Here is a 26,350-nt window from a genome sequence, read left to right as displayed (position 1 = left end):
TTTGTATCTTGGTATCGCCCCAATTAACTCACGTTGCCAACTGTCTAATTGGATATAATAACCCCTACGGGTACAATTTACTTAACTATTCATTTATAGCATATCATAACGATTATACGGAAGTATCAAAGGAAATACCACTGTGATTCTCTGATATAAACCATCCAAATAAAATTCGTGGCGTGAGCTACCCGAGGCTAGAGAGGAATGGATATCTTGGTCCATGCCGCCATCCCCGGTCGGGCTAGTGCCTTGTCGGGTCGGGTTTAGCGCCGCTCCACATGCCCCATTCAGGGATGGCATCATTCCAGCTCGACGACCACATAAAAGGTCGTTCGTGCATCCCTCCAACATCAAACTCACTTCTTCCCTTCTTTCCTCCACAGTGCCCTTGAACATTTCGCCATTGTTTTCATCCCCCGGGACCCAGTTGTCCCGCACCTCCCTACCTCCCCCTTGTCGCGGACAGAAGATACCCACCCAGGTTCCCATTTGCAATGTGGACCCTTCTCGTGCCTGGTCACATCATCCCTGTGACTTCAATTCCACCCACAGCTCACATCACATGTCTGCAAGTAAAGGCTCAGAGGCATAGCTCTGGGAGTTTGACTTCTGAGAATAATTCTCACACATCACAGAGGCCACCAGACCGAGCTATTGACAGGTTGCACTGATTTCTTGAATCAGCCAATTTCCAACCATTCTACCTTCAATAGTGCTCACTATGTCTCCCCCCCATGGTGCCTTCATTGTTGGACAGTTGCCTAGCTGTTGGCCCCACCAACTGAATCAAGTAATGCAGCACACCGCGTGATGCCCTTTCCAGCATCACCCAGATCCTCTGTGCGAAGTGGCCCAGCCAGCATCAAACTTCCCTTCTCACCCTTTCCCTCCTCACTTTTATCAATGCAACTCAACCACATATGACCGGCCCCATCTTCCTCCTTTTGCTTTTTACCAATCAGAATGAAGGACAGCCAAAATCAAAGAGAAGAAATTTGCCAGCAGCAAATAAGTCGGTGTCTCCAGTTCATATAGGATTCAGAGGTGCAGGGAATGTGTGGGCTGGACAGTACTTGATTCCTGCAATGTCCAGCCTTGCAGTCTGCCTTGGTGATTTTGCACAGGAGCAAAGAATGTGGCCACTTGGGAGACTAGAAGCAAACATGTTCTTACTGAGCACCATTTACACCTCTGATTTTCACAGGTGTTTACATTGCACTGCAGCTGGCCAGAGATAGAATTTTGAACATTCTGTTCCCCTCAGATGGTGGGAGGTGGTACTCAGACAACTGAGGTCATCTGTATAGTGATTGGTGTCGACGATGTCGGCGACAGAGTCCCCTTAATAATAAAAGAGAACTGGGCCGCCCCGTCCGTCCTGTTCCATTGACTGCCATATCATTCACCTCTGTTGTGTTTATATCGTTGGTGTCTATTTCGACTATAACCATGTCAATATCTGTTTCCAGACTGATCAATCTCGATAATGCGATCCCTTATGTCCCCAAGACAAAGGCCACCCAGTCTGCCAGCCAGTCCAATGGTCCACCATTGAGATTTACTCACTGCATGACTTCAGCGACTATGGCCGGACCTGGCGTGTGGCTCCCAGGACCAACAGCTCCTACTCATCCCACTCCCCTCCAATCTCAAGACTGCTTCGCGGCAACCTCGCACAGCCTTGCTAGCTGGAATAACATTGGGTTCTCAGTGGGTGACCAGGAATCGCAGAATGATTTCGATTTCGTATTAGACGAGTTCGGCGCCGATGGATCACCACTAGCGGTTTCGAAAGACATCGACGGTGCTGACTCTACCGTGATCGGCAGTGGCATCAACCTCTGTGGAAGTTCGTCTGACTGCGGCTTAGTGTTGACGGCGCATGGTCCGGGAGGCGCATCGTCTCAATCGCCATGTTCCGCGGTCGGTCTGAACACTGAGGACAGCGGAGACAGTGTAAATGGTATTGATGAAGAGCAAGGTAGGAACGATCAGCCTCTTGACTATATAAGTTATCTGCTATACCTATTAGCTGACTGGTTCGTATAGCGATTTTGGACCCTGATGGATGTGAAATGGCTAGCATGAACGACTTTCGTCTCAGTCCTACGACGACGAGCTGCCAGAGTGGCAGCGACCCCACTTCCTCTTCACGTCTTGCGGTGGTCGTACCAGTACGGCGTCGAGCCCCTCACCGGCGATGCAAGAAGTCTGAAATCAACTACATAAGCGACAGCAGCCCTGACAGCCCTCTAGAGTACGTGGAGCCGTATGCGGCGCGGTGTGACACGTTACAGCGGCCGACAGAACCCAGTCGACCGTGTCTCAGCCCGCTACCGCGCCGCAGCCAGCTCTCATCGCCCTCCCTCGTATCCGCTAACGCGACTGGCGGCATACCAGTGTCTGGAACGTTAAACTTAGAGGTCTGCGGGTCGGAAGTGGTATATTGCGTGAGGCTCTATCAGTCATCCGGTCTGAAGACAGGACAAAGCGACGCATCTCAAGACTACTGTGAGGCACGCCGAGCTAGACAACGGTCGCCTGATCGCTCTACACCAAGACGCGTCAGCCCCAAGATCCCGTCGGCGCGACACTCGAAGCGCCGCCGATTTACCCATGAGGAGGAGCAACTCCTTCGTAGGCTAAAGGAAACGGAGCGTCTGTCATGGGCGCAAATTACAGAACAATTCCCCAGTCGGACCAAGGAGTGCTTACAGGTCCACTATTGCACCAAGCTCAGGAAGCAGCCCTCCAACAACCGGTACTCAGCCATGCAAACGCGTACAAAGCGGCATGTGGCGCAGCGTGATGGAGCGGGACTGTGGACAGATAAATGATCTCTGTTTTGGGTATAAATGGGCTCCGAAGGAGAGGCTCAAGCCATGGTTCAGAGAAAATCAAAGTTTTCTATGTTGAAAGAATGTGATCTAATTCTAGCAGCTTTCCGATCACTTATAGTTGATCTTGTTTTTGCTTTCCAAAGTCTTTCTAGGCTTGCCATAGGAGAACAAGTGTCGTGTTAGATTATGTGAGGTCATTGGGGTCAAAGTGTCGATGGAACAATCTAGAAATTTGTATATTTAATCATCATACGGCCATATATTATTCCAGGCCTTCATTTCCTCACTATTTTTCGCATGTGTTCTAACTAATTATTTCCTTCTTTACTCTTGTAAGCCCTTCTTTAGCCTCTTCGAAGAGATTATGGTCTAATAGGCCCCGAGCCATAAAATATCTATTGCCTACCCGTTCCTGTACTTCCCTTAACAATCCTTGAGGCGTCAAATAGCGCTCGTTATCATATATATAATGGCATTGTTGTCAAAGCTCCCAAACTTGCAAAGAGCTTGTCAGTTTACACGAGCTCTCCTGTCGATGACCCCTTCAGCCTTCGTTTCCACCTGTCACCAAACCTATTATAGGGAAGCATCAACAGCAGCAATGGTCCCAACGGATACAGGTCTGATTGCAGTTTCTAACTTTTTTAATTTCCACCTTTCATTCCCAGCTAATCATTTATCCTTTCTAGATTGGAATGCCCCCGACGATTTATTCTCGTTTACCCGTGGTCGTTTCGTACTAGACGAAGCAGACCAGATTGCTAGCCGTCACATCAGGTTTAACATGAATGAGCTCGCCCGTATTGCTGCTGAGTCGGTAGGGGCAAAAGTTTGTGTTGCCGTTGAAAAGTGCCCTGATGGCATGTATAATAAGAGTTTTGTTCTAGCGATGGATAATGGGCAAGAGGTCATTGCCAAGGTACCCAACCCGAATGCTGGCATCTCTCACCTTACCACAGCGAGCGAAGTAGCTACTATGGACTTTGTAAGCATATGAATCGTCGATTGCATTTTCATAATCCCAGCTAATATTCACGAGGTGCGCAACGTACTTGGAACACCCACCCCGATAGTGTATTCTTGGGATTCTCGTGCTACGAACTCAGTAGGAGCTGAGTATATAATTATGGAAAAAATGCCTGGAGTCCAGCTCAGTCAAGTTTGGGACAATATGAAACTTGTTGATAAGATGAATCTTCGGCTTGATGTAGCTCGTTATCAGTCTACTTGGCTGTCCGTTACGTTCTCACGGTTTGGCGGACTTTACTATGCCAAAGACCTGGAAAACGCGCAGCGGGAGAAATATCTTTACCGTGATAACAAGGGCGATAAAATTTGGGACGAGCGTTTCGCAATTGGCCCTACCACCGGCCGGGATTGGTATGACTGTGGAAGGTCGCTTTTGAGTTGTGACCGAGGGCCATGGGAGCTAACTTGCCGCCTGGGCGAAGAATTATATCGTTAATCGTGTTATAGGGCACTCTGTGTACGATTACTATAAAGCGATTGGGCTTCGCGAGAAGCTAGCAATTTCAACGCTAAAGACATTGCCAAAACAAACTGTAATGGTGTGCGGTCCGGGTCTATATCAGCCCGAACGCAGCAAAAAGTTATCCGCAGTCGAAGAGTACCTCCAAATTTATGACGCTCTTCTCCCTACCGAGAGTAAGAATATTACAACACCTTGTCTCTGGCATGATGATCTCCACGACGAGAACATATTCGTTGATCCAAAAGATCCCTCCAAACTTGTTGGGATTATTGACTGGCAGTCCGTCAGCCTTTTACCGTTACTTGATCACAGTCCAGACCCTGTGTTCATTGACTATAGTGGCCCAGAACCAGAGACTTTAGACCGCCCTGAACTTGAGAATATCGAAGGTCTTTCGGAAACAGAGAAAACAGAAGCAATCAGTCAATATTATAAAAAAGCTCTCTTCGTCGCCTCCCGAAAAATCGCATTAAAGAAGACTCCGGCAGCTTATGAGGCTATTAAATACCGTCGAACGGAGGGTTTTGATTTACTTGTGCTAGCCCGTCGCCTGCTAGAATTTGGTGAAGCACATTTTCATGCCCTAACCATAGGTTTACGCGATGCATGGCCTGAGCTGCCAGCAAATAATTCTTCAAACCCCCGACGGCCTTTTCCCATTATATTTGATGATAGGCGTTTGGCAGAGATCGAAAAGGATGGTGAAAAGGCAGTACGTGGAATGCAGATCATGAGCGATTTCAAAGCCCGATTAGGGCCGCTCTGGCCTGATAAAAACGCAGTTGAGCACGGAAAATATAAAGCCGCCAAGGTTGCACTTCGAGCACTAAAGGAGGAGGTAGTGCAAGAGTTTGGGAAAACCGAAGAAGATAAGGCAGAGCTGGCGCGACAATGGCCATTTGACGACTAAACCCTAACCCTAATGTGCGGTCCTATCATTATTAGGTCATTCAGCAGCAAGTTAAACCAGCAAGAGCACTATTTTCAGCAAACCTTTTCCCAGGGCTATCAATGATTTCTGGAGTGGGAATCCAAGGCCTTCGCTATTTTTCACAATCAGTAAAGCGGAAGGGGATTGTCTAACGTGTCGCGATTCCTTTATAGAATTTGCAGAGAAATTTGTCTCTTCGATGCGATTCTTTTAGAGTTACTCATACTCCTCGGCGCTCAACCCCAAGCTACGATTCTCGGAAATTAGAGGTATTATGATTTTCGAGTTGGTATTACCTCAAAATTCGTTAGTGGACAATAAAAAGGCCAAAACATGGTCGAAAATAGGTCGAAATTTGGATAAATAACTCGTTCGGTGGTTGAAACTGATTTTTAACGCCGACGGACTCCGTCCATCCAATTATAAAACCAACCAAAGTGCCTCGGTCGCGGCCCTTGATTTCGTTTTCTTCGTTCATCTATAACACAAGATGAAAAAAAAACAGCGCTTACTCTGTCGCCTGCTGTTAAACGCTTAGGTCGGCTGGATTACTTAATTGCCTTTCACCCTTGCCAACTGTCGCTGATGGCCTACTGCGGGGTTTCGCAATAATTTTCTTCAAAATTTGGCATCAGAGGAGACGTTATGTGGGCCAGGGGGTCTGGAGATCTTGGAGATCTCCCGAGGCCCCACTTCGCCAAGGGCGCGAAATGGCTTCTGTCACCTTTTCTCGAATTCCATCAACTTCCCTTCCTATAAATAAACCCTTTCACTTCCAGCTTTTCAATGTTATTGGGCGACCTCAGCGGCCAAGAGGCCAACCAGGACAACGGCCAGTTGTTGCTAGAGAAATAAATGTTATAGTAGGAATGACTCCGGTGAGGTGACCAAGGTCCAGCGGTAATTCAATTTAGCACGAGAGGAGCCATTTATTCAGATAAGTGGCTATTCAAGACTCCCTCCTCTCTCCGACTCGCCAACGGTCTCCACACAATTCCCCTAGGGACAGGATTCCCCTAGGGACATATTTTCCTTAGGGGATGTAGTCTCCCCCAGGGACAGGATATATTTCCCCTAGGGAGTATGGTTTTCCCTAAGGGACCGAATCCCCCAGGGACTTATTTACCCTACGGGCACCGTGTCCCTAGGGGAGCCACCCCATACCACCATTATGGTTGGTTAGTGCTGTGTAACGTAGTGGCTCAAACTCCTATGCTTTCGATATTGTCTATTCTAAAACGTAGTATGCCACAAATTACTAAAGATAAACGATGGACCATTGGTTCCTCCGACATGACTCGCCGGATGATCGACCGCTGACCTCAGCGGCTAAGAGGCCAACCACACTAATGAAATACGCTAATCTTGGTGGTGCAGGGAAGACAAAAGAACGAACTGATATTGAGAATCTCTACTGATTTGGCTGGGTTTTCCCACATATTTATGTACATCTGTCAGAACCGAATCCCCGCACCCTAATCTCTCTCATAGCCGAGGAATTCGGCCAATTTTCTTAGCTGATCTGCACGTTCGTATGATTATAATCTCGTACTATCCTAGTCACGTGGACAGGATAGTCGACAGTCTTGAACTGCGGTCTATGGACCCGATGGGTCCGCGGCACCTGTAGCGAAACCCCTGGTCCCGAGTACCCAGGTCCATTGGCATCAGACCTTGGAAAACGTTCCTATAATCTAGTCATTTTGGTCATTATTCTATGAAAAACGGCCCAGTGACCCAAGTGGTCCATGGACCGCAGTCCAAAATTCTATCGGGACTAGTGGCCACTGGCTGTTGACCTGGATGGCCCTGTGTAGACTGCTGAGGTCATCGGTCGTTATCAATACCCCAATGTAACAAACCGCAACCTGACCAAGCTGCAACTTTATTGCAATACCAGAAACGGCCAAGCCAACAGGAGAAACATGATTGGTTTGTAAGTTATAAACTGCACGAAAGATCTAATCTGCGTTATATTAATAGCTTTAATAGTCTTCAAATGGGGAATTATATATATGGAAATTACAGGGGCGTCCGCGAAACAGCACCATGCTTAGACTCTGCATGATTCATAAGATGCATCTTATTTTCCAGAATTACACCGCAAACATTGCATTGAGAACCTCGGAACCCTGACCCAAGGCGGTCAACATGCTTTCGCCGAAAATGCCTAGTTAGAGACCCTGGGTCATGGTACTTCTTGGTCCTCTTGGCTAGCTGGAGGTTAGGATTTCCAACACAGAGGAAACAGATCTCCGGCCGTTGATCCGGTGAATCTACTTGCACTGATGCGATAGCTTCGCGGAGAACGACAGCAGTTTCATCTTCCAGGGAGTGCTTCTGTTTCTTGCTGTGCGTGGAAGAAGCTACATCTGGAGCGGCTCGCTTTTTCGGCAGGCAGATTGTCCTCTGAGAAGGGGCGCCCTCTTCCACGTCACAGAATGCTGTCACCGCGTTGATAGCAGCTATTCGCCGCCGGTACTCGGCCTCAACCGTGGTCGCTGGTATAGTGAGGACTGTGTCGATCAGGATAAGGTGCTGTGGCGTCATATACCCTGACCGCTGTAGTACATCGATCACCTCTTCATCCACCATCTTGCCTGAAAGTTGCCTTTCACTATCGATCACCGGTTGGTCGTTCTTGTACCGCTCAAGGTTTTCCCGCACCATACGATTGCGTTGTTGCCGTTTCTCACTCTGCAATTCCCGGAGAGTACGTTGATAAGCTTGACCCGCACGTTTGTGCTGCACTTCTGCTCGTTTACAACGTTTCCGCAATTTACAGTAGGTACATCGACGATTCTGGCGTTTTAGGTTGGTATCGAGGGATCCGTCGTACTCATTGCTACATTTCTGACATGGTATATCATCTTTTGTGTCGTCGAGAGCCTGTTCGAATTGTTGTTTAGCCTCTTCATATTCGTAGCAGCGCTGGTCCCGAGACTTCCACAGCTCGTTAACCTTGTCCTGTAGCATACGTACGCAGTCTAATTCATTGACGGAATCAGACTGTTCCTTCGTCAGCTTGAAGGGACGCCGAGGATCGATCGACCGGCTCATTGAGCAAGCAAAACGCATCAGCTTCGTTTGAGGAGTGAGGCCGCGGACAATCGCTTGGGCGTCGACATGTATGCCAACACTATAGTGCCGCACAAAGGTGTTGATGTTACTGTGCTGCAACATCACATTCTGGAGCTCGTTGGTCACATCCGCTGTCAATCCAAACTTCGTCAGGAATGCTCACGTCAGTTCATTATGGATTAAGGAATACCTACAACTATCGTTAAACGCCTTAGCCGATCCGTATCGAATACAGTACGGCTTTGTAACCTGCTCAAAACCTGTGATCTCGCCTGCTCGCTTCATGCGATAGCGGACGCTCGCTGCCGTTAACTGTTTTTCCAAGGCAAGGCGAACTCCATGTGCTTCCTGGACTGCCTGGCAGAACACAAATCGATCCAGGAGCTCATCCTTTAATTTTAGATCCTGTTGATTCAGCCCCTTTAGAATGCCTAGTTACTTCTTCATCCCTGAGTGCCAAACACCACGCTGAAACACGACGCTGAGCCAGGTTTCATAGTCATAAATTTGATTACTCAGAAAGTGAAACCAAATACAGAAGCTGAACGCAAAAAGATACGGGTCAAACGTACGGTTCTTTTTTCCCAAGGAACGTTTTGGTAAATTCGGGCGTTAGGTAGATAAACAACCTAGGTCGGCCACCATCTGGGTCACGAATCAGCCTTAGCTCTAGATGGCGATATCGAAGGTCTAGCAATGCCTGTGGTCGGCTTGCCGTGATTGCTGCTAGCTGACAGAAGAGGAGCATCTGGATTCGTAGCCAGCCGCTTACAAATGTCATCTCCGTCGTTGCTAGAAGTACTCGGGCGAACTCTGCTACATCCTCAATATACATCGTCGCCTTTGGTCGGCGAACGAGGAGAAGCTTTTTTTCTTCTGCAATGATGCCGAGAACCTAGAGTTGATTAATTAAAATTAGAGACAGTAAAGGATTAGCCTCTTACATCTTCGATCTGTCTGATGGTTTCTTGAGCGAGGCCATTCCCGGTTTCTTGCTTATACACAAGATGCCAGCATTTCCAGAATGTCTCTAATGAACTCTTATATCGGATGCCAGGTGTGTGTCGTCCATTCTTGCCTCGCCGTAGGTCGCAGCGCCAGCTGAAAAGCCCCTTGAGGTACCGGACAATCTCCTCTGCTGTGGCCAATGAGTGAAAGCAGCTGGCTGGATCCCGGCCCTGAAACAGACAATATCTGTCCAGGGAAACACCGTGAAATTTGATCAATTCCTATTCAATAATATATTGATATCAAGGTCTGTGCGTTCTTACCGATCCCAATAGCCCCTTGCCTCTTCTAGCCTCTTCAGTGTCTTTGGACTGTATCTCTGCTGTCGAAGCCGAGATACGTCTAGTTGGCTGGCCTCCGCAAGGTAGTGTTCTGGAGGATATAACACCCCATTATCATAAGCCTGGTCACTATCTAAGATGTTCTGTAGTTCATCCCCTGAATCATCAGTCTCTGAGTAGGGGCATCGAAGAATCAAGGTCAGAATCAGCATCTGGCGGCAGCATCGTAACCTGTGGGTCAGCAAGAAATTACTGGTCGTTGAATGTGCGTGGTTATTAGAACGAGGGCCGTGGGAATGAACGCACCTGACGCCAAGATAGGTTTTGGCAGCACGACAGGGGTGTTTTCGGCCGCGTCCTCACCACAACATTGACTTTAGTAGCATTAGGTTTTTGAGCAAGGATAATCTTTAAGCATAAAACCTTATTTAAAGCGTCCGTTCCTCGACAAATCTTTTGATGGAATCAATCCAGTTAAATTCAGCGTATCTCGTCTCATTTTGTCGCCAATGTGATCCCTCTGGCCCTGCGAGGGACGTCCGGTTCAGGGAACTTCCCCACAATTTCGCTTGCGTGCTTTCTTCAAGGCTGGATAAGGGTCCATTCCACACGTTAGAGTTCTGATGTTGGCTGTGTAAATACCAACAACGTTGAGAACGGGAAATGTGACAAATTTAGCGATCTAGCTAGGTCGGAGGGTATGTCCCTAGGCGCTTTCGTAGGTAGTGGTTGCGCAACATTGGGGACTCCTGGCAAATCAACCGTGACTGTTTTCCTTGTTCCCTCTCTCATTCTCCTCTCTCACGTTGTTATTGTCATTATCGTTAATTGACGAGAAAATAAACAGCAATAACCCGCTGCCGCCCAAATAGCGTAGGCGGAGCATTGATAGTTTAGAGAACGCGGGGAAGTGGCGGACTTCTAGCATGAGCCATATAGAGCCAATAATGACTTCGAGCAATTTTTTCTTTTCCAAGAGGGCATCAATGTGTCACAGGACCACGACACGGGTTGAACCATGGACCGTCCACGGGTGGTACATACATGTACATGTAAAGAATTACACATGTTGAAAACCGCTGCGCCCACCAATTCGGCTCCGCCCAAGGACAAGACTTTCGAGATCGGCCACCGCGGTCGAATCAGCTTTGCTCCTCAGCTCGCCATCTGTCGCACAAAGCTTCTCTAGCGGCGTGGCTTTGTGCAATTTTCGGCGTTCGAATCTTGGTTTGCACGCTGTGCGTTTAATTTAATTCTCAGGTTGTTCGGACCCCATTCTTTTCAGCTTCCATATATTACACGCTAGCCGCCTCCTTCCTGAAGCATCTATCGATATTTCGTTGCTTTCTTTCCCCTGTGTTTCCTCGTTTCTGCTCCCGGAAACAACTTACTTCACTTGGTCCAGTCATCGTTAAATATCCCCTCCTCCCTCTAGAATCCTTGGCAACGGACGCAAGCAGCTGAACGGATCGATACCTGAGAAAACACGTGGAATCGGAGAATGATCCAGGAGAGCAAAGGTACATCCTTGAGGCCATTGTGGTCGCCTGTTCTATATCACTTCAATTGTGTTAATTGTGATGCATAGAAGATGTGGAGTCCGGAGCCTCTTCCGTCGCCGCGCAGGAGGATGGCTTCGATGCCACTCTCGTAAGCACCACAGAAAGACGGTTAATGACCAAAATCGATCTGCACCTGCTCCCCGTGCTCTGTGTGCTCTATCTGCTTGCGTTCTTGGACCGGTAAGTCTCACAGGCTCTTAGGGAGCTACACACTTTGAAGGCGGCTCTACACTCTACGGGACAAGAGAAAGCTGACGTCCCGGTCGCATGCAGTGTCAATATCAGCAATGCTGTCATATTTGGGCTGAGGAAGGATCTTGGTATTGAATCAGGCAACAGATATAATACCGCCCTGACTATATTTTTTGTTCCATACATCTTATTTGAGGTAAGTATGACAATATTCTACTGGCATTCGTGGAAATATGTGTTGCTCCCTGTCCCCTTCTGGGAACCTAGCTAATCTAATTATGGCTTTAGATCCCATCAAATATTCTACTGAAGAAATTGAAGCCTCACGTTTGGCGTAGGTTTCCATTCAAGCTTAAATTCTTCCATATTTCATGATTGACTAACTCTTGTATATTATAGTGTCGGGATGCATGTTTGGCTTCGGGCTTGTTACTCTTTGCCAGGGCTTAGTGCAAAACTATGCAGGCCTCCTAGTCACACGATTTTTGCTTGGCTTATTGGAAACTGGCATGTTTCCAGGATGTATGTCATTGCATTTTAGATGATGAATTTGACCCCTTGTTTCTATTCCAAAGACCCCTATGGACGGTGACGAAGCTAACTTATCAAAAGGCTTCTACCTCCTTGGGATGTGGTACCGGCGTACTGAAGCCCAGAAACGGTTCAGTTTCTTCTTCAGCTCCACTACTCTTGCCGGTGCCTTCGGAGGCTTGCTTGCAAGCGCTATTGGAAGGTTGGATGGTGTGCGTGGTTTTCTTGGATGGCGGTGGATTTTCATCCTGGAAGGGCTGATAACATGCATCGTCTCCTTTGCATTTTTCTTCGTGATACCTGGCTTCCCAGAAGAAGCGAAATGGTTAAACGAAGAAGAACGGGCTTTCATTCGGGGCAAACTTGCCAAGGATGTTGGTGCTGCGGGCCATGAGGTCTCGCTGCATTGGAAGGACGTGCTTGATGTCTTCAAGGACTGTACGTAATTCGTCAGGGATATAACATACCCCCTGATAATTGCAATGCTAATGCCGTCGCAGATAAGATCTTTGTTGGAGGACTTATGTACTTCGGCCTGGTTGTGCCTGCTTACGGTAACTAACGCCCCTCTTTTCCATCACCAATCATTTTCCTGTTTACATGTATTAACCAACCTCTTATGATAATAGGATACGCTTACTTCGCTCCCACCATTATCAGGACATTTGGTTATGGGCGTAAGTAGCCGCATTTCGTTCATTTCGTTGCCCTGACACACAAATATCGATCAGAGCATTTTGTGCAATACAAGCAATCTAACCGCACCTGCTCACAGCCATTCAAACCCAACTCCACTCCATCCCTCCATGGGCCGCGGCCTTCGGCGTCTCTCTTACAGTCGCATACCTATCCGACCGCCTGCGTAACCGCTTCGCTTTCACTCTCATCCCTATTTGCATAGCGATTGCGGGGTTTGCCATCCTCCTTAATGTCCACGGTGAGGCTAACCGTGCGCTTCAATACGGGGCCCTGTTCTTGATTACGTCCGGCGCATACAGTGCCATGCCAATTATCATTTGCTGGTACTCCATGAACCTCGGCGGCCATAAGCGCAGATCTGTCGGCATCGCGTGGCAGATTGGATTCGGAAATAGTGAGTTCAGAACCCTTCATTTTCCCCCTTCCTGTCTATTTGTTTTGATAATAAATCAACATAAACTCCCTCCAAATTATGCGCTTTTGAGCTACTTGCCTAAGGCAAGACGACTAACAATCTATACAACAACAGTCGGCGGAATTATCGCGACCTACTCGTTCCTCCAGAAGGACAGCCCTCAATTTAGGCCTGGCCACGTGATCAGTATATCCTTCATCTGTCTCTCCGCTGCGATGTGTGTCGTTTATTTCTTCCTCCTTCTGCACCGTAACCGTACCCGCGACAAGCTGGCAGCAGTTGATTCTTCAGGTGCTCTGAAGCAAGCCGCGATAGATCCTCTTCAGGGAGACTTGAGTCCCTCATTTAGATACCAGTTGTGAAAGCGCTGTTTACTTCTTCTTTCAGCTTCTTCTCCCCCCTTTCTCTTCACTTCTCTTCTCTTTTCTTTTCTTTTCTTTCGGTTTTTCCGTTTGCGCTTTGGTTACGTGGACATTCAGTTTTGCGGATATGGCCATTTGATACCAAACGTATCCAGGTTGCATTACCAGTTAACTATTAGAACTATACCCTTCTTACATAATTGCTAATGGTGTCGTAATGGCTCGTTGGATGAAATTCTTCTTCTACCTTTCATGCATCCATCCCCTTAAATTCGATCATATAATTGCCCATTATCAAGCTTCAATTTACAAACTAGGCATTTAAACCTTCGCAATCCTCCAATCCAATCCACGAAAAAAAAAAAAAAAAAAAAAAAAAAAAAAAAAAAAAAACCCCTGGCTACTTCAATATCGCCATACAATCAAGTAAGCATATATAGCACTTGTATTCCGCTGCGCTATCTCTTCCCTTGTTGCAATGTGTGATATTTAACCACAGAAACACATCCCATATATACTGTATTTTCGTTTCATAATTGAGCCGTTCCACCCAAGTTCAAACAAGGCTTCTAGATCTGATCTAAAATCATAAAAAAAAACTTCAATGACCTCAAACCCTTCCCCAAGCTGAAAGTTGAAAGTACCCCTCGCATTGTATCATATCCTGCCTCGATTACATCTATAAGTAATAAAGGGCTTGAGATTCTCTGATATGGGAAAAATGAAGAATGGGTTGGCAGGCAACAAGTTCACTTAACTGATTGCCTCGAGAATAAGTAGATACCAATTGGACTGAGGCAAGGGATGGATGAATAATAGGGAATTTGTACTTCTATCAAAACTTATGCTCATATCCAGGGGGGGGGGGGGGAAACAGGTCTCAAGGTTCATCCTCATCGTATTTCTCATACCACATTAAAAATAAAACCAAAGGCAAGTATAAAGGGTCATTTGGAACATAAAAAGATGCTCATGAATATATCTAGATCGCATCTAGAAAAGGAGAGATCACCATCACAAACTACAAGATAATTTATACGTTCGGACCAGCCTGCACCACAAGCACACTCGCTTGGACGGCATTCGATGTTGACGTCATCGCCTCGCCAAGCGCACCAAGTGCCCTCTTTGCTTCCGAAGCGATCTCTCCTGAGGAGGACGACAGTCCTGCGGATGTCAGTGTGCCAGTGGCCACGTTACTACGGCCGACGATGACCAGGTCGCCGGTATTTTCCTTCGAATTTCCAACGTCAGCTTTTGCGGCGTCTAGGACAGCAGTGACTATAGTTGCTGGCGCTGTTGTAAGATCCTGGAAAATCACACGGGAACTGAGTGCCTCTGGTATGGAATCACGGAGGGTATTAAAGAAGGAATTATCAGTATCCTTATCCTGACAGGTTGAGGTTGATGGCGTATTGGGACCTCCTTGCGCAGGAGAGGCGGCGCTAGTTTCATCGTTTGTATCAACATGCAAAATCGTAGCAGTTACGGCTGTGTTTTTAGCCAGCTGGAGGACGAGGCGGAGTGCAACTTTATCATCCGCACCCCCAAGGTAAGGAAAGAAAATATGATGTCCTTGGTTCAGAGCCGGAGACAACGTAATGTCGGTTGCTTTATAAACACTAGTACCGCTGACGGAACGGCTCAAATGTCCAGGTTGTGGCCTGGTTAACTGTAGTCCGCCAAACCCTTTGTTAACAAAAACTCCAACAGGGCATTTCGCCTGTTTCAGGACATTAGACACAAATGCAGCATGAGGTCCGCTCGAGAATTTTTCTGTTTTATCGTCGAAGAGGAGAATCTGATGTTCACTCATGACCCCTGTTTCGCTCCAAGGAAGAAGAATAAAATCTGATGAGAGATCACGAGCCTTGTTGACAATGGTCTCGGCGTACGCGTGCTCAGGAGAAATAACGACGGCACCAGACACAGCAAGTGTGTTCAGCTGGCTAAAGGTCCTGAACGTATTCAGGATTGGGTCGCTGAAGCTGTAATCACGAACTTCTGATACCTTCATTACACTAGAATCACGGTCTGTAAGTTCAATCAAACGAAGCCCATGAACTTCCACAGGGCGTTCTTTGCTGGCGGGCATCTCGTTTTTCCGGTCCTCGTGGCGATGGTGGACCTTACTGCTAGTAGTTTTTGTATCATCTCCAAGACCCAACAGAGAGACAAAGGTAAACAGCCCTGCCAAGTTGTCGAGTCGTAAATAAACGAGGAACTTCTGGGTAGATGAACCTCGTGCTTTCTGCTGGGCGATACCTGAACTGCCTGAAGGGTCACTCTCAGACGAGATTTCATTTCCATCCCAGTCGATCTCGCCGCGCCTCCACCTCTCCATTCTATCTCGATACGGCTCCGGGTACAGATAAAGAGTAAGCGGTGTCGTAGCAAATGTAGTAGCAAGCGCCATGACGACGAATATCGTAAAAGTTCGGCCGCTGAGAATTTTCGCTTGAAGACCGATGTTCTACCCAGTTGGTAAGCCAAATCGTTTCCGAACAGATGGAGGGACAATTATGAAAACGGTTTTACCTACCAGGACAATAAGTTCAACCAACCCCTTACAGCTCATTAATACGCCGATAGCAGCACTTTCCCTCCAAACAAGACCATTCAGTCGAGACGCAAGCATCCCTCCAGAGACTTTAGCTACAAAAGCAATGACGATGACAGCGATCACGTAACCCCAGATTATTCCAGTATCCAGCAGCCCAATATTAGTGTTAAGCCCAGAAAGCGCAAAGTATAGAGGAAGGAAGATGGCTCCGATTAAATCTTCGATCTTCTCCGTGGTCTTTATGGCAAACCCTCCTTCATGCGGGCAGATGAGTCCGACTAAGAACCCACCAAAAATTGCGTGCACGCCTATGACCTGAGTAAAGAATGCAGCACCCAGTGCGAGAAGTAAAGTCAGCGCGACCACAGACTGATCAGGGCCGTTATGTAGGCTGCCAGTACGCTTCAGGTACCAGATGAACACGGGCCGAACAGCGAAAGTTAAGAATAGGATGAATCCAACACAAGTCAGCAAGACCCAGAGGGCAGTCAGTCCAGTACTTGCGTTGACAAGAGCAACGCAGAGGGCGAGGAGAATCCAGCCAACAATGTCGTTACCGACTCCAGCAGAAAGCACTATCTCGCCTACTGTCGTGTTGAGGAGTTCAAGCTCCGTTAGGATACGGCAAAGGACAGGGAAGGCCTAATAAAATGAAAATTAGTTACAAATATGAAAAAGCGATAGCATTGGAAACGAAGGGGCTTACCGTGATAGCCATTGCGATACCAATGAAGAGAGCGTAAGTTCCAAAACTGATCGGGGACAGAGACGGGTCGTCTCTGAATTCGTTGTACAAGCCATATGAAATTGCACAGCCGAACCCGAACGGTAGGACCATACCAGCTGCAGATACACTTACGGCAACCCTCCAATTGCTCAACATGGAGCGCATATTTGTTTCAACGCCAATAATAAACAAGTAAAGAACCAGTCCTAGGTTGGCCACGAGATTGAGATTGGGTATCGATTCATCCGGGAAGATCGCAGCACGGAATCCAGGTATCCTTCCCATGACTGACGGACCTAGAATAATGCCACCAATAACCTCAGATATGACTCGAGGCTGGCGAATCTTTGAAAGAGGGTAATGGAGGGCCCGGCATATGATAATGATAATGCCGGCCTTATCGAATCGAGGTACAACAAGCATTAGAACGGCGGCCACCAAGTAGTATATCCTGGATGAGGAACGTATTGCGAAGAAGGCTTACTTGAATGATGAAGAGAGTGATGGGGTTCTTGGGGTCATATTTCGAGGGATTATAATGGTCAAAAATCCCTCCCTGAGGAGTTGCCCTCACTGTAGGTGTTGGGGAAGCCATCGCAGTCGCGGGTGTAACTGAAGCGATGATCCACCAGCGACGACCTCGAAACCCTACACAAATTCAGACCAAAAAAATTGGATTAAGGGAGACCAGAGGAAGAGATCGGAGAATAAATAAAGCATCCCTTTCCATCCCGCCTTCATACGGGCTCCTGTTGGGGGTGGGAGAGCGGAAGGAAGAAAAGATATCGGGAGAACATCAGCAGCTCGATGACCTCCCTCCATCAGAAGCTTCAAAGGAAAGCTGTCGTCGGTGGCTGGTGGTTAGCTCGGCGCTAGTCACGGAACCCGACCGATAATGATGCCACTATTTTTCGCATCAGGCTTAGAGAGAAAGCTGAAACCCATCCAACCGTGCTGCATACCCCACCATGCGATAAGGCGTGTGATGGTTGGCTGGTCGTTGGTAGTTGGCTTGCGATGTCCATCCTCGTGGAAGAGTCCGAGGCTCATAAACGCCAAGCCACGGCTCACGTTCGGCTCTGCGCCAAGCCTGGCCTTCTCCCGCCTGACTTTGGGGACTTGGCCGCGGCGGGACTTGGCTAGGTTTATGGCGGGGGATTTGTTTCGATGCCATCCACAGGTGGACTTGCGCCCATACATATGGGCGATCGTTCTCTATCATGTGCCATGAGCCAATCTCGCAAGGCGGGGCATCTGTGTCTGTCTCTTGATATTGGTCATTTCGCTGGCCATTTCCGCCGTATTTTATCATGGCAACGAGTTCTCAATCTACCATGCTTCGGAATGACGTGATTGCTCCTATGTCGCTCGGTCTACGAAAAACCGAAAAACACCCTTAGATTCATATGTCAATCACGATGGACGAATCCGTGAGATACCATTGCCTCCCCCTTCCCCCCCCGCTGCGCTCAACAACGGCACAAAAAGCCACACAAACTCACACAAAGCGTGTTTCGACTGGCGTAACGTGACGTTAACTCACTTCATATACAGGTAGGAGAATGGTCCACAGAGATAAATCCAAAAAACCAAACTCAAAGCTATGTGATTTTTCCACATCCTCTCTCTCCTCCTGAGCCTGTACAGACCAAACTTTTTAGTCAGGGGTTTAAAGCAATTGGGAGAATGCGGTAATATAAACCAGATAATGGAGGAATGGATGCAGGCGACAGGTTCTAAATAATAGTTCGCTAGGATCACCAATTTAATGGATATGTCTAATCCGTATTGCTGGGACCAAAGAACCCCACACCGAATGGGGAGGGAATGAATGAAAGGTATATATATATATATATATATATATATGGAAAGAAAAAAGAATCATAGAAGTTTACCCAGTACTAATAATAGGCGTAGAAATTGCTTTTTACAAACGCGGACATAATAAGGTAATGATAAGGATAATAATAATAATAATAGTCAATGAAGATATGAATATATGAAATAAAAACTAAAATAATACCACGTCACGACGACGAACCCTGCTGTTGCTGCTGCTGTTGCTCAACCGCTCTCCCCCACACTTTCTCAAAACTCGGAGTGCCATCGCCGTCACCGTCATCATCACGCCCACCAGCGGGCGGCACCGACGGATGCTCATGCTGTTGGATCCCCAGGTCATCAGTGCTCTCCTCACCCCCTATATCCGGCACGTCACCTTTCCCGCCGCTGCCCAACTCGCCAACGTCCGCCCTCGGTGCAGGGGAACCAGTTGAACCCTGGCGCGACGCGTTATTGGCATTGTCAGCATTACCATCAGCAGCTGTCGCTGAGGGCGAGCGTTCTCCCCACCAAATCGAACCGTCCTCCTTGTCCGGGCTGCGGAGAGGCAGCGTCGCGTCAGCGAAGTTGGTGCTATAGACAACGGCGGCGAAGGCTTCTAGTTCGCGCACGCCTTGTTCCATGGCTGTGAGGTAGTCATTGGGGGGTTTGGCGCCGTTTCCGATTACATGGGCTTGGCGCGCGATTACGGCGAGGATAGTTGCGAGCTTGGCCTTAGAGGGTGTAGTGGGGGCGGAGGTGTACGTGGCTGGAGTGAGGGTCACGGATGAGGAGAAATTTTGCAGGTGTTGTTGTTGCTGCTGATGGTGCTGTAGCGTGGAGGATGAGTGGTGGTGAGAAGGAAGGGGATTTTTGAAGGCTTCGATGGCGCAGTTTTTATCGATTAGGGTGGAGAAGGCTTCGTTGTTGAGAAGGGTAAATATTTGGCTGAATTGTGGGGAGTCGATGAGGTCGGAGGTCTCATCTAGGAGATGGCGGAGGCTGGAATTGCTTTGTGGGGACGAGGCTTCCGAAGCCGAGAGGACGCCAGATTCCTCCAGGACGTAATTCTCCTGATCCCGCGAGGGGAGGAGATATGGTAGCCACATGGTAGATCTGTAAACGGCGTTTTTTTTCGTTTAGTATGCAATCAACCAAAAATAAATAAATAAATAAAAAACGAAGTATCCTAGGTACTATGTTAGAAGGGGCAGAATGCGTGGGCTCACTTTCGCTCTTCCTCCGTAGCACCTTCAATCCTCTTCCGTACAGCGAGTGTCAATTCGGATAACCTTTCCTGCGTGATATCCTCTCGTGGATTTACTGGTCCAAATACATCCTTGACAGCTTCCTTTGTCTTTTCCATCAACTGTCGCCAGCCACGGTGTAGCAGCCACCAACTAAATGTTAGATAGCGACGATTTGTTTCGAAGTCATTGCCAAAGGCATGCCCAATGCGTTCGTCATCATGGTCCTCAAGATTGATAACTGACTGGTCCTGAGGAGGGGACGCGAGCGATACCACGCTCGAGAGGTAATTTCGTCTGCCGAGGAGGTTGAGCTGGATGCGTGTGAGGAGGGTGAGGAGGGAAAGGGTGTAAATAAGGGTAAATGATCTCGTCAAAGCTATAGATATCTTCTCCGTTAGAACATATACAGATAATCAAGGTTTTGATACACCTCTTTTTTCATACGGGGTCACTCTCACAGTTTATCTTCAGGTCATTCCACAATTGTGCTCTACTCTTCGGTTTCTGGGTCTCCGCTTCCGAAGAGCTCTCCATGGTATGAACATACCCCTCGCTCCGGAAGCTTGAAAGACTACGTCCATCATCCTCCGTCGCGCTTGGGACACCTGAGCTACTAAGATCGGATCCCGTTGTCTCGCCAGCATTGAGTTTGGCAAGCCGCTCCGCCTTCTTTTGCTGCAACTCATTCGTCAGCTCCTCGACTGGTAGAGCCTCGAGAATATTCTCCGCGGCCGTCGGCAGCAAGGCAAGCACGGTAAAAGTGCAGTCCGTTTGGTTTTGTTCGAATCTCCTTCGAAGACTACCGTGGCAGGATGAAAGGAACATCAGCTGAGAGGCAAAAAAAAAAAGAATTGTAACTGCCAAGGTGGGTAGAGTCATTCAGGGAGGGTGGTTAGTAGCTGCATGACATACTTCTCTCGAGCAATCCGTTCGCTACTCATGCGCTCTCTAGTCTCCGATATCTTCGATAGGACATATTGGCCGGCCAGGTATCCCGCTCCAACAACACCAACGCCAATAGCTATACCGTTGCGATGGCGGCGAAGCCAGCGTCTCGTCGCGCTTATCATTTTATGATTGCGAACACGAATTAGAATTTGGGATGGCGATGAAATATCCAGCCAGATGATATCATAACTCTCTCATGGCCTAGCCCTCCCAGTAAAGACCCAAGTCCTGGCAAATCTCAGAAACAGCGAAGAACAAGAACGCTCACTGGCGAAGATATCGCTGTCCCTTCAGCTCCAGAGATCCTCGGCTCAGTGTCATAGCGGGTTTTTGAGTAAGGTCTTGGCATAGATACCGGATAAACATTTCCCCTTTCTCTACCGGCGACACTTGCAGAATGGCAGCTGAAAATGCAAGAAGTGTTGGCTCAAGTGTGTGTTAATGTGCCCATTCAGCTGCTACATAGCCACATGAGCGTTGGCATTGTCTGATCACGCTAGCTAGGATAACGCTCTGGTGCCTGCTGTACCATAGTAGAGAAGGACGCCAATAAGACTTTTGTAGAATGCGGGATGCACGGCTGGACAATGACGTAATTAAGCCAGAATTCATTGTGGCAAGTTAGTTAACTAGATGATCGATATCTTGCATCAGCAACAATCCGATCTGTCTGGATGTTCAAGATACGGAGATGCGTTTGCATCTTGTCCGCAGTGCATCCCAGGGGAATCTCTTGCCACCCCTTGGCCACGGGGAACCCATACAATAAGAAGTAGAATGCTGCTCACCGCCTGGACGGGAGGGCAGCTGCATTGGATGCCCTGATGACTACGGGGCGCTTTGCCTTGCTAAAAGCAATTGAAAAACAAGCCGGGCCCGCGGGGTTGGAATATTCGAGCCCCACGTGGAGCCACCAGCAAGGAATCATCCATGAATGTATACTGGAGGGGCGTATGCATGTGGCAGGGCTAGCAGCAGCATTTACGGGAAAGCCCACTTAGAGGAATTGGGAGGGGTCGCGGAATGCCTGGAACCTCCGCTGCCTGTCGATATGGATCAGATATGCGCCCACCTTTGAGGGTTCATGCTAGGGGTGAGTTTGGGGTGCATCGATAGGAAGTGACGTAGAATGTTTATTTAATGTTTGTTGAAAATATTGAATGTTTATTTAGTTATACATTTTTATACATTTAAACGCTCCAAGGCTATGTGCGATACCAAATACGCATGAAGCTGGCCAGGAACTGGGTTTTCCTAAGTCTATTTCTCCATTCATGTGCCTTTCGATCACTCTCTGGTAATATGAAAAGTCAAATTCTCAGAACCGGTGGAAGCCGGTGGAGTGGCACCGTTGCTAAACGATGGGCTAGCTGGTTTCCCCCGGATCCTGTTCCAAGAATAAAAGCATCAGCCCCAGCCCCAGCACGAATAGCAAGACCAGCACGAAGCGCGCTCAAACCCGGCAAGCTGCCAGAGGGCTGAATGTTTGTTCGACTTAACATTGCTCGTCATAAGAATGCCAGAGCCCTTCGCCACGGTTCCTGTTCCACTCACTCCGCCGCCCTCCGCGCTTACGCCGCGATTTCTGCGAATGCCCGCCTGGTAATGGACGTCTCGTTTCTTCGGAGTGAACGTCACTTTCCAAAGCAGAGTTCAGCTCAACGCAAACGAGTTTCACCTGCTGAACCGTCGCAACTTATAAGTTAGTCAGAGAGCTCGTCAAAGCTACGGGAGCGTTTCAGTCGAGCGGTCGAAACACCAAAATAGCCACGGACGCAAGAACACACACACCAACCAACCAAAAAAGGGGGATAAAAAGGAAAAGCCCCGCTTTGTGGAAAATCTGGCTTTTTGGGAACAGATTTCTCCCCGCCCCTATTTCTCTGCTCGTTGCACAGATACCACTTTCTGCTCCAATGCAAAGACTTCAGCGTTCAATATACCAGCAGAGAAAGACCAGAGTATAATATTAGAAATCAGAGGGAAACGAAAAAAGATTCTAGTCGCCGTTCGTGCCCCCAGCGGGTCCCAATCAACTTCTTAAAAACTTCCCCGCATCACCCACAAACAATTGCATTTTTTTGCATTCCGCATATTGATACCTGAAAATTCCCTATTACGATCTTAAAACCCTACGCAACACACAAGGAAGCACAAAGCAGAAAGAGGGGGGGAGAGAGGGTGAAAAAAACAAAACATAACTATATCATCGATTTTACAGAGCAAAAACGCGCAGCCGGAAACCATGCTATCGCAAAAGATAAACTCTCACAAGCCGCCAGAGTATATCCTCGAGGTCTTCGCAGATCCCACATCTGTCAAGGATATTGTCAAAGGTGAGTTAAATCTCTAGACCACCTGCTCCCTACCACTTCCACCTCTTACAAAACCGCCCCTACCAAACCAAATTATATAGAAAAAGAAAAAGAAAACCACTAACACAACCCACAACCCAACAGGCATTCTCCACACAATCTTCTTCCACCGCTACTTCCCCTGCATCCGCCCCACCTCCCTTGACGTGCTCAACCTCACCTTACCTGCCATCAGCGACGTCGAGCTCGAAACCCTCATCGACGCGCGCGTCAACGCGCTGGTGCGCCACCATCTGTCCTCGTCGGCCAATTCGCCGAATGGCGGCGTGCGAGGGCGAATTGCGGTGCAGTTCTTTGAGAAGCGAAGGCGGAAGGTGGCTGGTGGGTTTGGGGCGGGTCTTGTTGGGGGCGGTAGGTGGTTTGTAGGCGGGCTGGCGGGGAGAGGCGTGGGCGGCGTTGGTGGCGGCCGTGGTGGTGGGGCTGGGGAAGTGGGAGCAGGGGGGGTTGGTGGTGGTGCTACGGGTATGAATGAGGAGGAGGTGTGTTGGGAAGTGTGGACGGTTGATGTTACGATTGCGACGCCGCGGACGGAGTCGGGTATGTTCTGCTCTTTTTCTTCTTCTTCTTCTTCTTCTCCTTCTTCTTCCGTCGCCGTCTTTATTTTTATTTTTATTCATGCCACGCTTTCCAAACGAATGTTAAAACTAAAAGAGATTCTTCCGTGTTTATGTCTAGATCGCACCAAAGTCCGCAAAGCCATGGAAAAAATGCTACAGAACGCCGTGTTTAAGATCGTTTCTGTCGTCAACAAGGACAAGGATCACATCCCGCCCATTACCACGAGCGATGCCAATCCATTCCCATATCAGATCGTCCTGAATCCCAAGTTGGATAATTGGGGGAATAAGTTCGGGCTATATTGAGGCCCTCCCTGCCCCGACCTGCGAATGCGAATGCGATGCGATACGATGCGATGGTTCGTTTCAACACACGAAATTTGACCGAAAGACTGATATTTATTTATTTATTTCCCGCGCCCCTGTCGCGTGTAAACAAATGCACCCCATATTTACCCGCTGTCATCTACGTCGCCCGATTTTGTTGGAGCGGAGAGCTGTGGCGAGTATTCAACACACACCCGAGTACAATAGGGGGAAGGGAGTTCCTTGTGTTGAATGCCCCCCCGAAAGAAGAGTAGAAAAGCACTCTTCTGTTCCTTCCTGTTATTCGATCCTAGGATAACAGTTGTTTTGCGAATTGAAATAAATAGCGGCAAAGATATTTCATTCAGGGATGAAGAGCAGTATGTATCTTGATTCAGCAAAACACGGATCACCAAAGGAAAACGAAAGGGTGGAGAGATAAAAATATATTATGCCTCAAAGAAAGGGACCAACAAAAAGACAGAAACAAACAAAAATTGGTTACCCCGAACCTCCAGGATCCCGGATCCCGAATTCGCGTCGCCTCTTGCGCTCCACCCCATATCCCGTGACGTCAACAGCCGACGCTCCTCAAAATCATCTAAACGAACGATAACGGAAATACAGAAAGACCAAAGTTTGCAGTTCTCAGTATCCGTGGAGGTCGCTAAATATAGAGAACCACACTATGCACAAACAAAAGCCTTCCACTGTTACAATTTTTTTGACAAAAACTTGATCATGTCTCATAAAACTAACGGAATTGAAAGAAGACTTGAAAAAATCTGTCAAGGTGCCGAGGCAAGAGTTTAATGGCAGGGTACGGCACACGAAAACAGAAAATTTTTTATTCTGTCGTCCATTTCAACGTCTTTAGGACGAGTGGGAGTGGGCCTTGGCGGCTTGCTCTGCCTGGGAACGGAGGTTGGAGGCAGTGGATCCACTGGTGAAATACCGGGCAAAGATTGGCTGGAGGAAGGAATGGAAGACGAGTTGTGCGCCGCTAAATGGTTTGATGGGTATGAGTTAGAAGGGTGGACGTGCAACGAGATAGGGTTGACATATACACATATGTATAGATATATATAGATATATGGGGTACCGCAGAAATGAGTACATGCTTACCTGGTCTGGGGAAGAGCCATCCACAGAATAAGAACAAATTTGAAAAGATAGTAGAATGCTGCGCCCAGCTCGTCAGTATTTACGATGGAAAGAACAGTATACAGATATTATTGGGGATAGTAGGGATAGTAGGGACCTACGAAACCAATAGGCAGCACTGATAGCGCTCTCGACAACAGTGAAACAGGCATAGACAACCCAGTACTAATTGCAGGTGATCAGTATTACATCATGTGGGCGGGAGGAATTATACGGGTGTGGGTGTCCTGGAAGAAATTGGCACGAACCGTCAACCACTATATTGTGATTACGGCATGTCAGCAATCATGATCATCAAGAAAAAAAGCAAGGCGTGATAAAATGTGACAGAAGTAGCGATCACTCCAAAGATTGAAGGCATAAGGATGATAGTCATACCTGAGTATCATCTGTCTTTGTGGTTGTAAACAAAGCCTGGAGAGAGTAGTATCCGGGAACAACAAAGCCAGCGAGGTTGACCAGGAAAGCTCCACCAATGTTGAAGAAAATCAGGAAAAAGTAGATGCCGACCAGGCCGAGAAAGGCATAGACCTTTGGAACTGATGTCTGTCTTTCGAGATTGTTCAGGACCGGGTATTTGGAAAGCTAGAGTTGATGATATTCGAATCAGCACAAGAAACCGGAAGGATTAGGAAGATCACCCCATTTGTGGGTTCAACCAGCTGGAAGAAACGGACTCCGGACACAATAGAAATATGATCAAATCGTGCTAGGACATTTAGGATATATATATATATATAATAACGACAAATGCACATACCTCCTTATCGATCTGAGCGATCTGGTGCTGGACACGATCTTGGAAGGACATGATAAATGCGGTGTGTGTCGGTTAGAACAGCTCAAAAGCCCGCAGAGTGGCTAATATAGGCTGAACCGCCGGGTTAGATGGAAGCAAAAGACGTCAATTCGTAAATGAAGCAGAGGAGTGGTTGATAGTAGCAATATGTAACTCACAAACAGACGGTTGAAGAACAGGAACAGATTGGAAGTTGGCAGATTGGAGCCTTGGATGTCGATGAAGTGAGGATGGCAGGGGCCGCTTCCAAGGTTGGCGATTCGGCTGGAGTAACATGCGACGTAATGCGTGGCGTATCGGCTGGTCCCAAAGGCTTGTCAATGGCGTATCGGGCTGTACGCCGCGTATAATTACAGGTCAAGCGTGAACGACTGACTCAGCAAGCAGGCACTTTCACGTGATTGATTGTGCCATTTTGTGGCTCAGCAAAGTGATGTGGCTGG

General features: G+C 47.9%; 10 protein-coding genes across 10 annotated transcripts; 5 read left to right on the top strand and 5 right to left on the bottom strand.

Annotated features, from left to right (window-relative positions):
• Positions 1–1,267: 1,267 nt before the first annotated feature.
• On the top strand, positions 1,268–2,840 carry HCBG_05493 (uncharacterized protein; the record flags this gene model as incomplete). The annotated part of the gene is made up of 3 exons (XM_045432542.1): positions 1,268–1,374; positions 1,473–1,984; positions 2,053–2,840. The coding sequence occupies 3 exons, from the start codon at positions 1,268–1,270 to the stop codon at positions 2,838–2,840; spliced, it is 1,407 nt and encodes a 468-aa protein (XP_045286658.1).
• A 604-nt stretch (positions 2,841–3,444) lies between these two features.
• HCBG_05492 (phosphotransferase enzyme family protein) lies at positions 3,445–5,245 on the top strand (the record flags this gene model as incomplete). The annotated part of the gene is made up of 4 exons (XM_045432541.1): positions 3,445–3,463; positions 3,533–3,828; positions 3,883–4,252; positions 4,320–5,245. The coding sequence occupies 4 exons, from the start codon at positions 3,445–3,447 to the stop codon at positions 5,243–5,245; spliced, it is 1,611 nt and encodes a 536-aa protein (XP_045286657.1).
• Positions 5,246–7,239: 1,994 nt separating this feature from the next.
• HCBG_05491 (uncharacterized protein) lies at positions 7,240–9,848 on the bottom strand (the record flags this gene model as incomplete). The annotated part of the gene is made up of 5 exons (XM_045432540.1): positions 7,240–8,478; positions 8,542–8,752; positions 8,916–9,242; positions 9,292–9,541; positions 9,619–9,848. 5 exons carry the CDS (start codon positions 9,846–9,848, stop codon positions 7,289–7,291), a joined length of 2,208 nt encoding a protein of 735 aa, XP_045286656.1.
• Positions 9,849–10,970: 1,122 nt separating this feature from the next.
• Positions 10,971–13,576, top strand: HCBG_05490 (uncharacterized protein; the record flags this gene model as incomplete). The annotated part of the gene is made up of 10 exons (XM_045432539.1): positions 10,971–11,156; positions 11,225–11,378; positions 11,472–11,586; positions 11,679–11,724; positions 11,790–11,912; positions 12,003–12,359; positions 12,422–12,475; positions 12,551–12,598; positions 12,697–13,014; positions 13,150–13,576. 10 exons carry the CDS (start codon positions 11,138–11,140, stop codon positions 13,395–13,397), a joined length of 1,482 nt encoding a protein of 493 aa, XP_045286655.1.
• An 854-nt stretch (positions 13,577–14,430) lies between these two features.
• Positions 14,431–17,435, bottom strand: HCBG_05489 (uncharacterized protein; the record flags this gene model as incomplete). Its single annotated transcript, XM_045432538.1, has 4 exons — positions 14,431–15,870; positions 15,940–16,602; positions 16,667–17,083; positions 17,172–17,435. The coding sequence occupies 4 exons, from the start codon at positions 17,280–17,282 to the stop codon at positions 14,431–14,433; spliced, it is 2,631 nt and encodes an 876-aa protein (XP_045286654.1).
• A 128-nt stretch (positions 17,436–17,563) lies between these two features.
• On the bottom strand, positions 17,564–17,887 carry HCBG_05488 (uncharacterized protein; the record flags this gene model as incomplete). The annotated part of the gene is made up of 1 exon (XM_045432537.1): positions 17,564–17,887. The coding sequence occupies one exon, from the start codon at positions 17,885–17,887 to the stop codon at positions 17,564–17,566; it is 324 nt and encodes a 107-aa protein (XP_045286653.1).
• A 777-nt stretch (positions 17,888–18,664) lies between these two features.
• On the bottom strand, positions 18,665–20,946 carry HCBG_05487 (peroxin 3; the record flags this gene model as incomplete). Its single annotated transcript, XM_045432536.1, has 4 exons — positions 18,665–19,624; positions 19,738–20,134; positions 20,217–20,557; positions 20,671–20,946. The coding sequence occupies 4 exons, from the start codon at positions 20,826–20,828 to the stop codon at positions 18,715–18,717; spliced, it is 1,806 nt and encodes a 601-aa protein (XP_045286652.1).
• Positions 20,947–21,729: 783 nt separating this feature from the next.
• HCBG_05486 (uncharacterized protein) lies at positions 21,730–22,188 on the top strand (the record flags this gene model as incomplete). The annotated part of the gene is made up of 2 exons (XM_045432535.1): positions 21,730–21,799; positions 21,911–22,188. 2 exons carry the CDS (start codon positions 21,730–21,732, stop codon positions 22,186–22,188), a joined length of 348 nt encoding a protein of 115 aa, XP_045286651.1.
• Positions 22,189–22,629: 441 nt separating this feature from the next.
• On the top strand, positions 22,630–23,944 carry HCBG_05485 (DUF1649 domain-containing protein; the record flags this gene model as incomplete). The annotated part of the gene is made up of 3 exons (XM_045432534.1): positions 22,630–23,042; positions 23,166–23,618; positions 23,757–23,944. The coding sequence occupies 3 exons, from the start codon at positions 22,952–22,954 to the stop codon at positions 23,942–23,944; spliced, it is 732 nt and encodes a 243-aa protein (XP_045286650.1).
• An 873-nt stretch (positions 23,945–24,817) lies between these two features.
• HCBG_05484 (uncharacterized protein) lies at positions 24,818–25,972 on the bottom strand (the record flags this gene model as incomplete). Its single annotated transcript, XM_045432533.1, has 6 exons — positions 24,818–24,947; positions 25,070–25,127; positions 25,210–25,273; positions 25,357–25,365; positions 25,487–25,693; positions 25,869–25,972. The coding sequence occupies 6 exons, from the start codon at positions 25,917–25,919 to the stop codon at positions 24,818–24,820; spliced, it is 519 nt and encodes a 172-aa protein (XP_045286649.1).
• Between the last annotated feature and the right edge of the window lie 378 nt (positions 25,973–26,350).

Source organism: Histoplasma capsulatum (genome assembly GCF_000150115.1).
Source record: "Histoplasma capsulatum G186AR genomic scaffold supercont2.7, whole genome shotgun sequence".
NCBI lineage: Eukaryota > Fungi > Ascomycota > Eurotiomycetes > Onygenales > Ajellomycetaceae > Histoplasma > Histoplasma capsulatum.
This window is presented reverse-complemented; position numbering and strand designations above follow the sequence as displayed.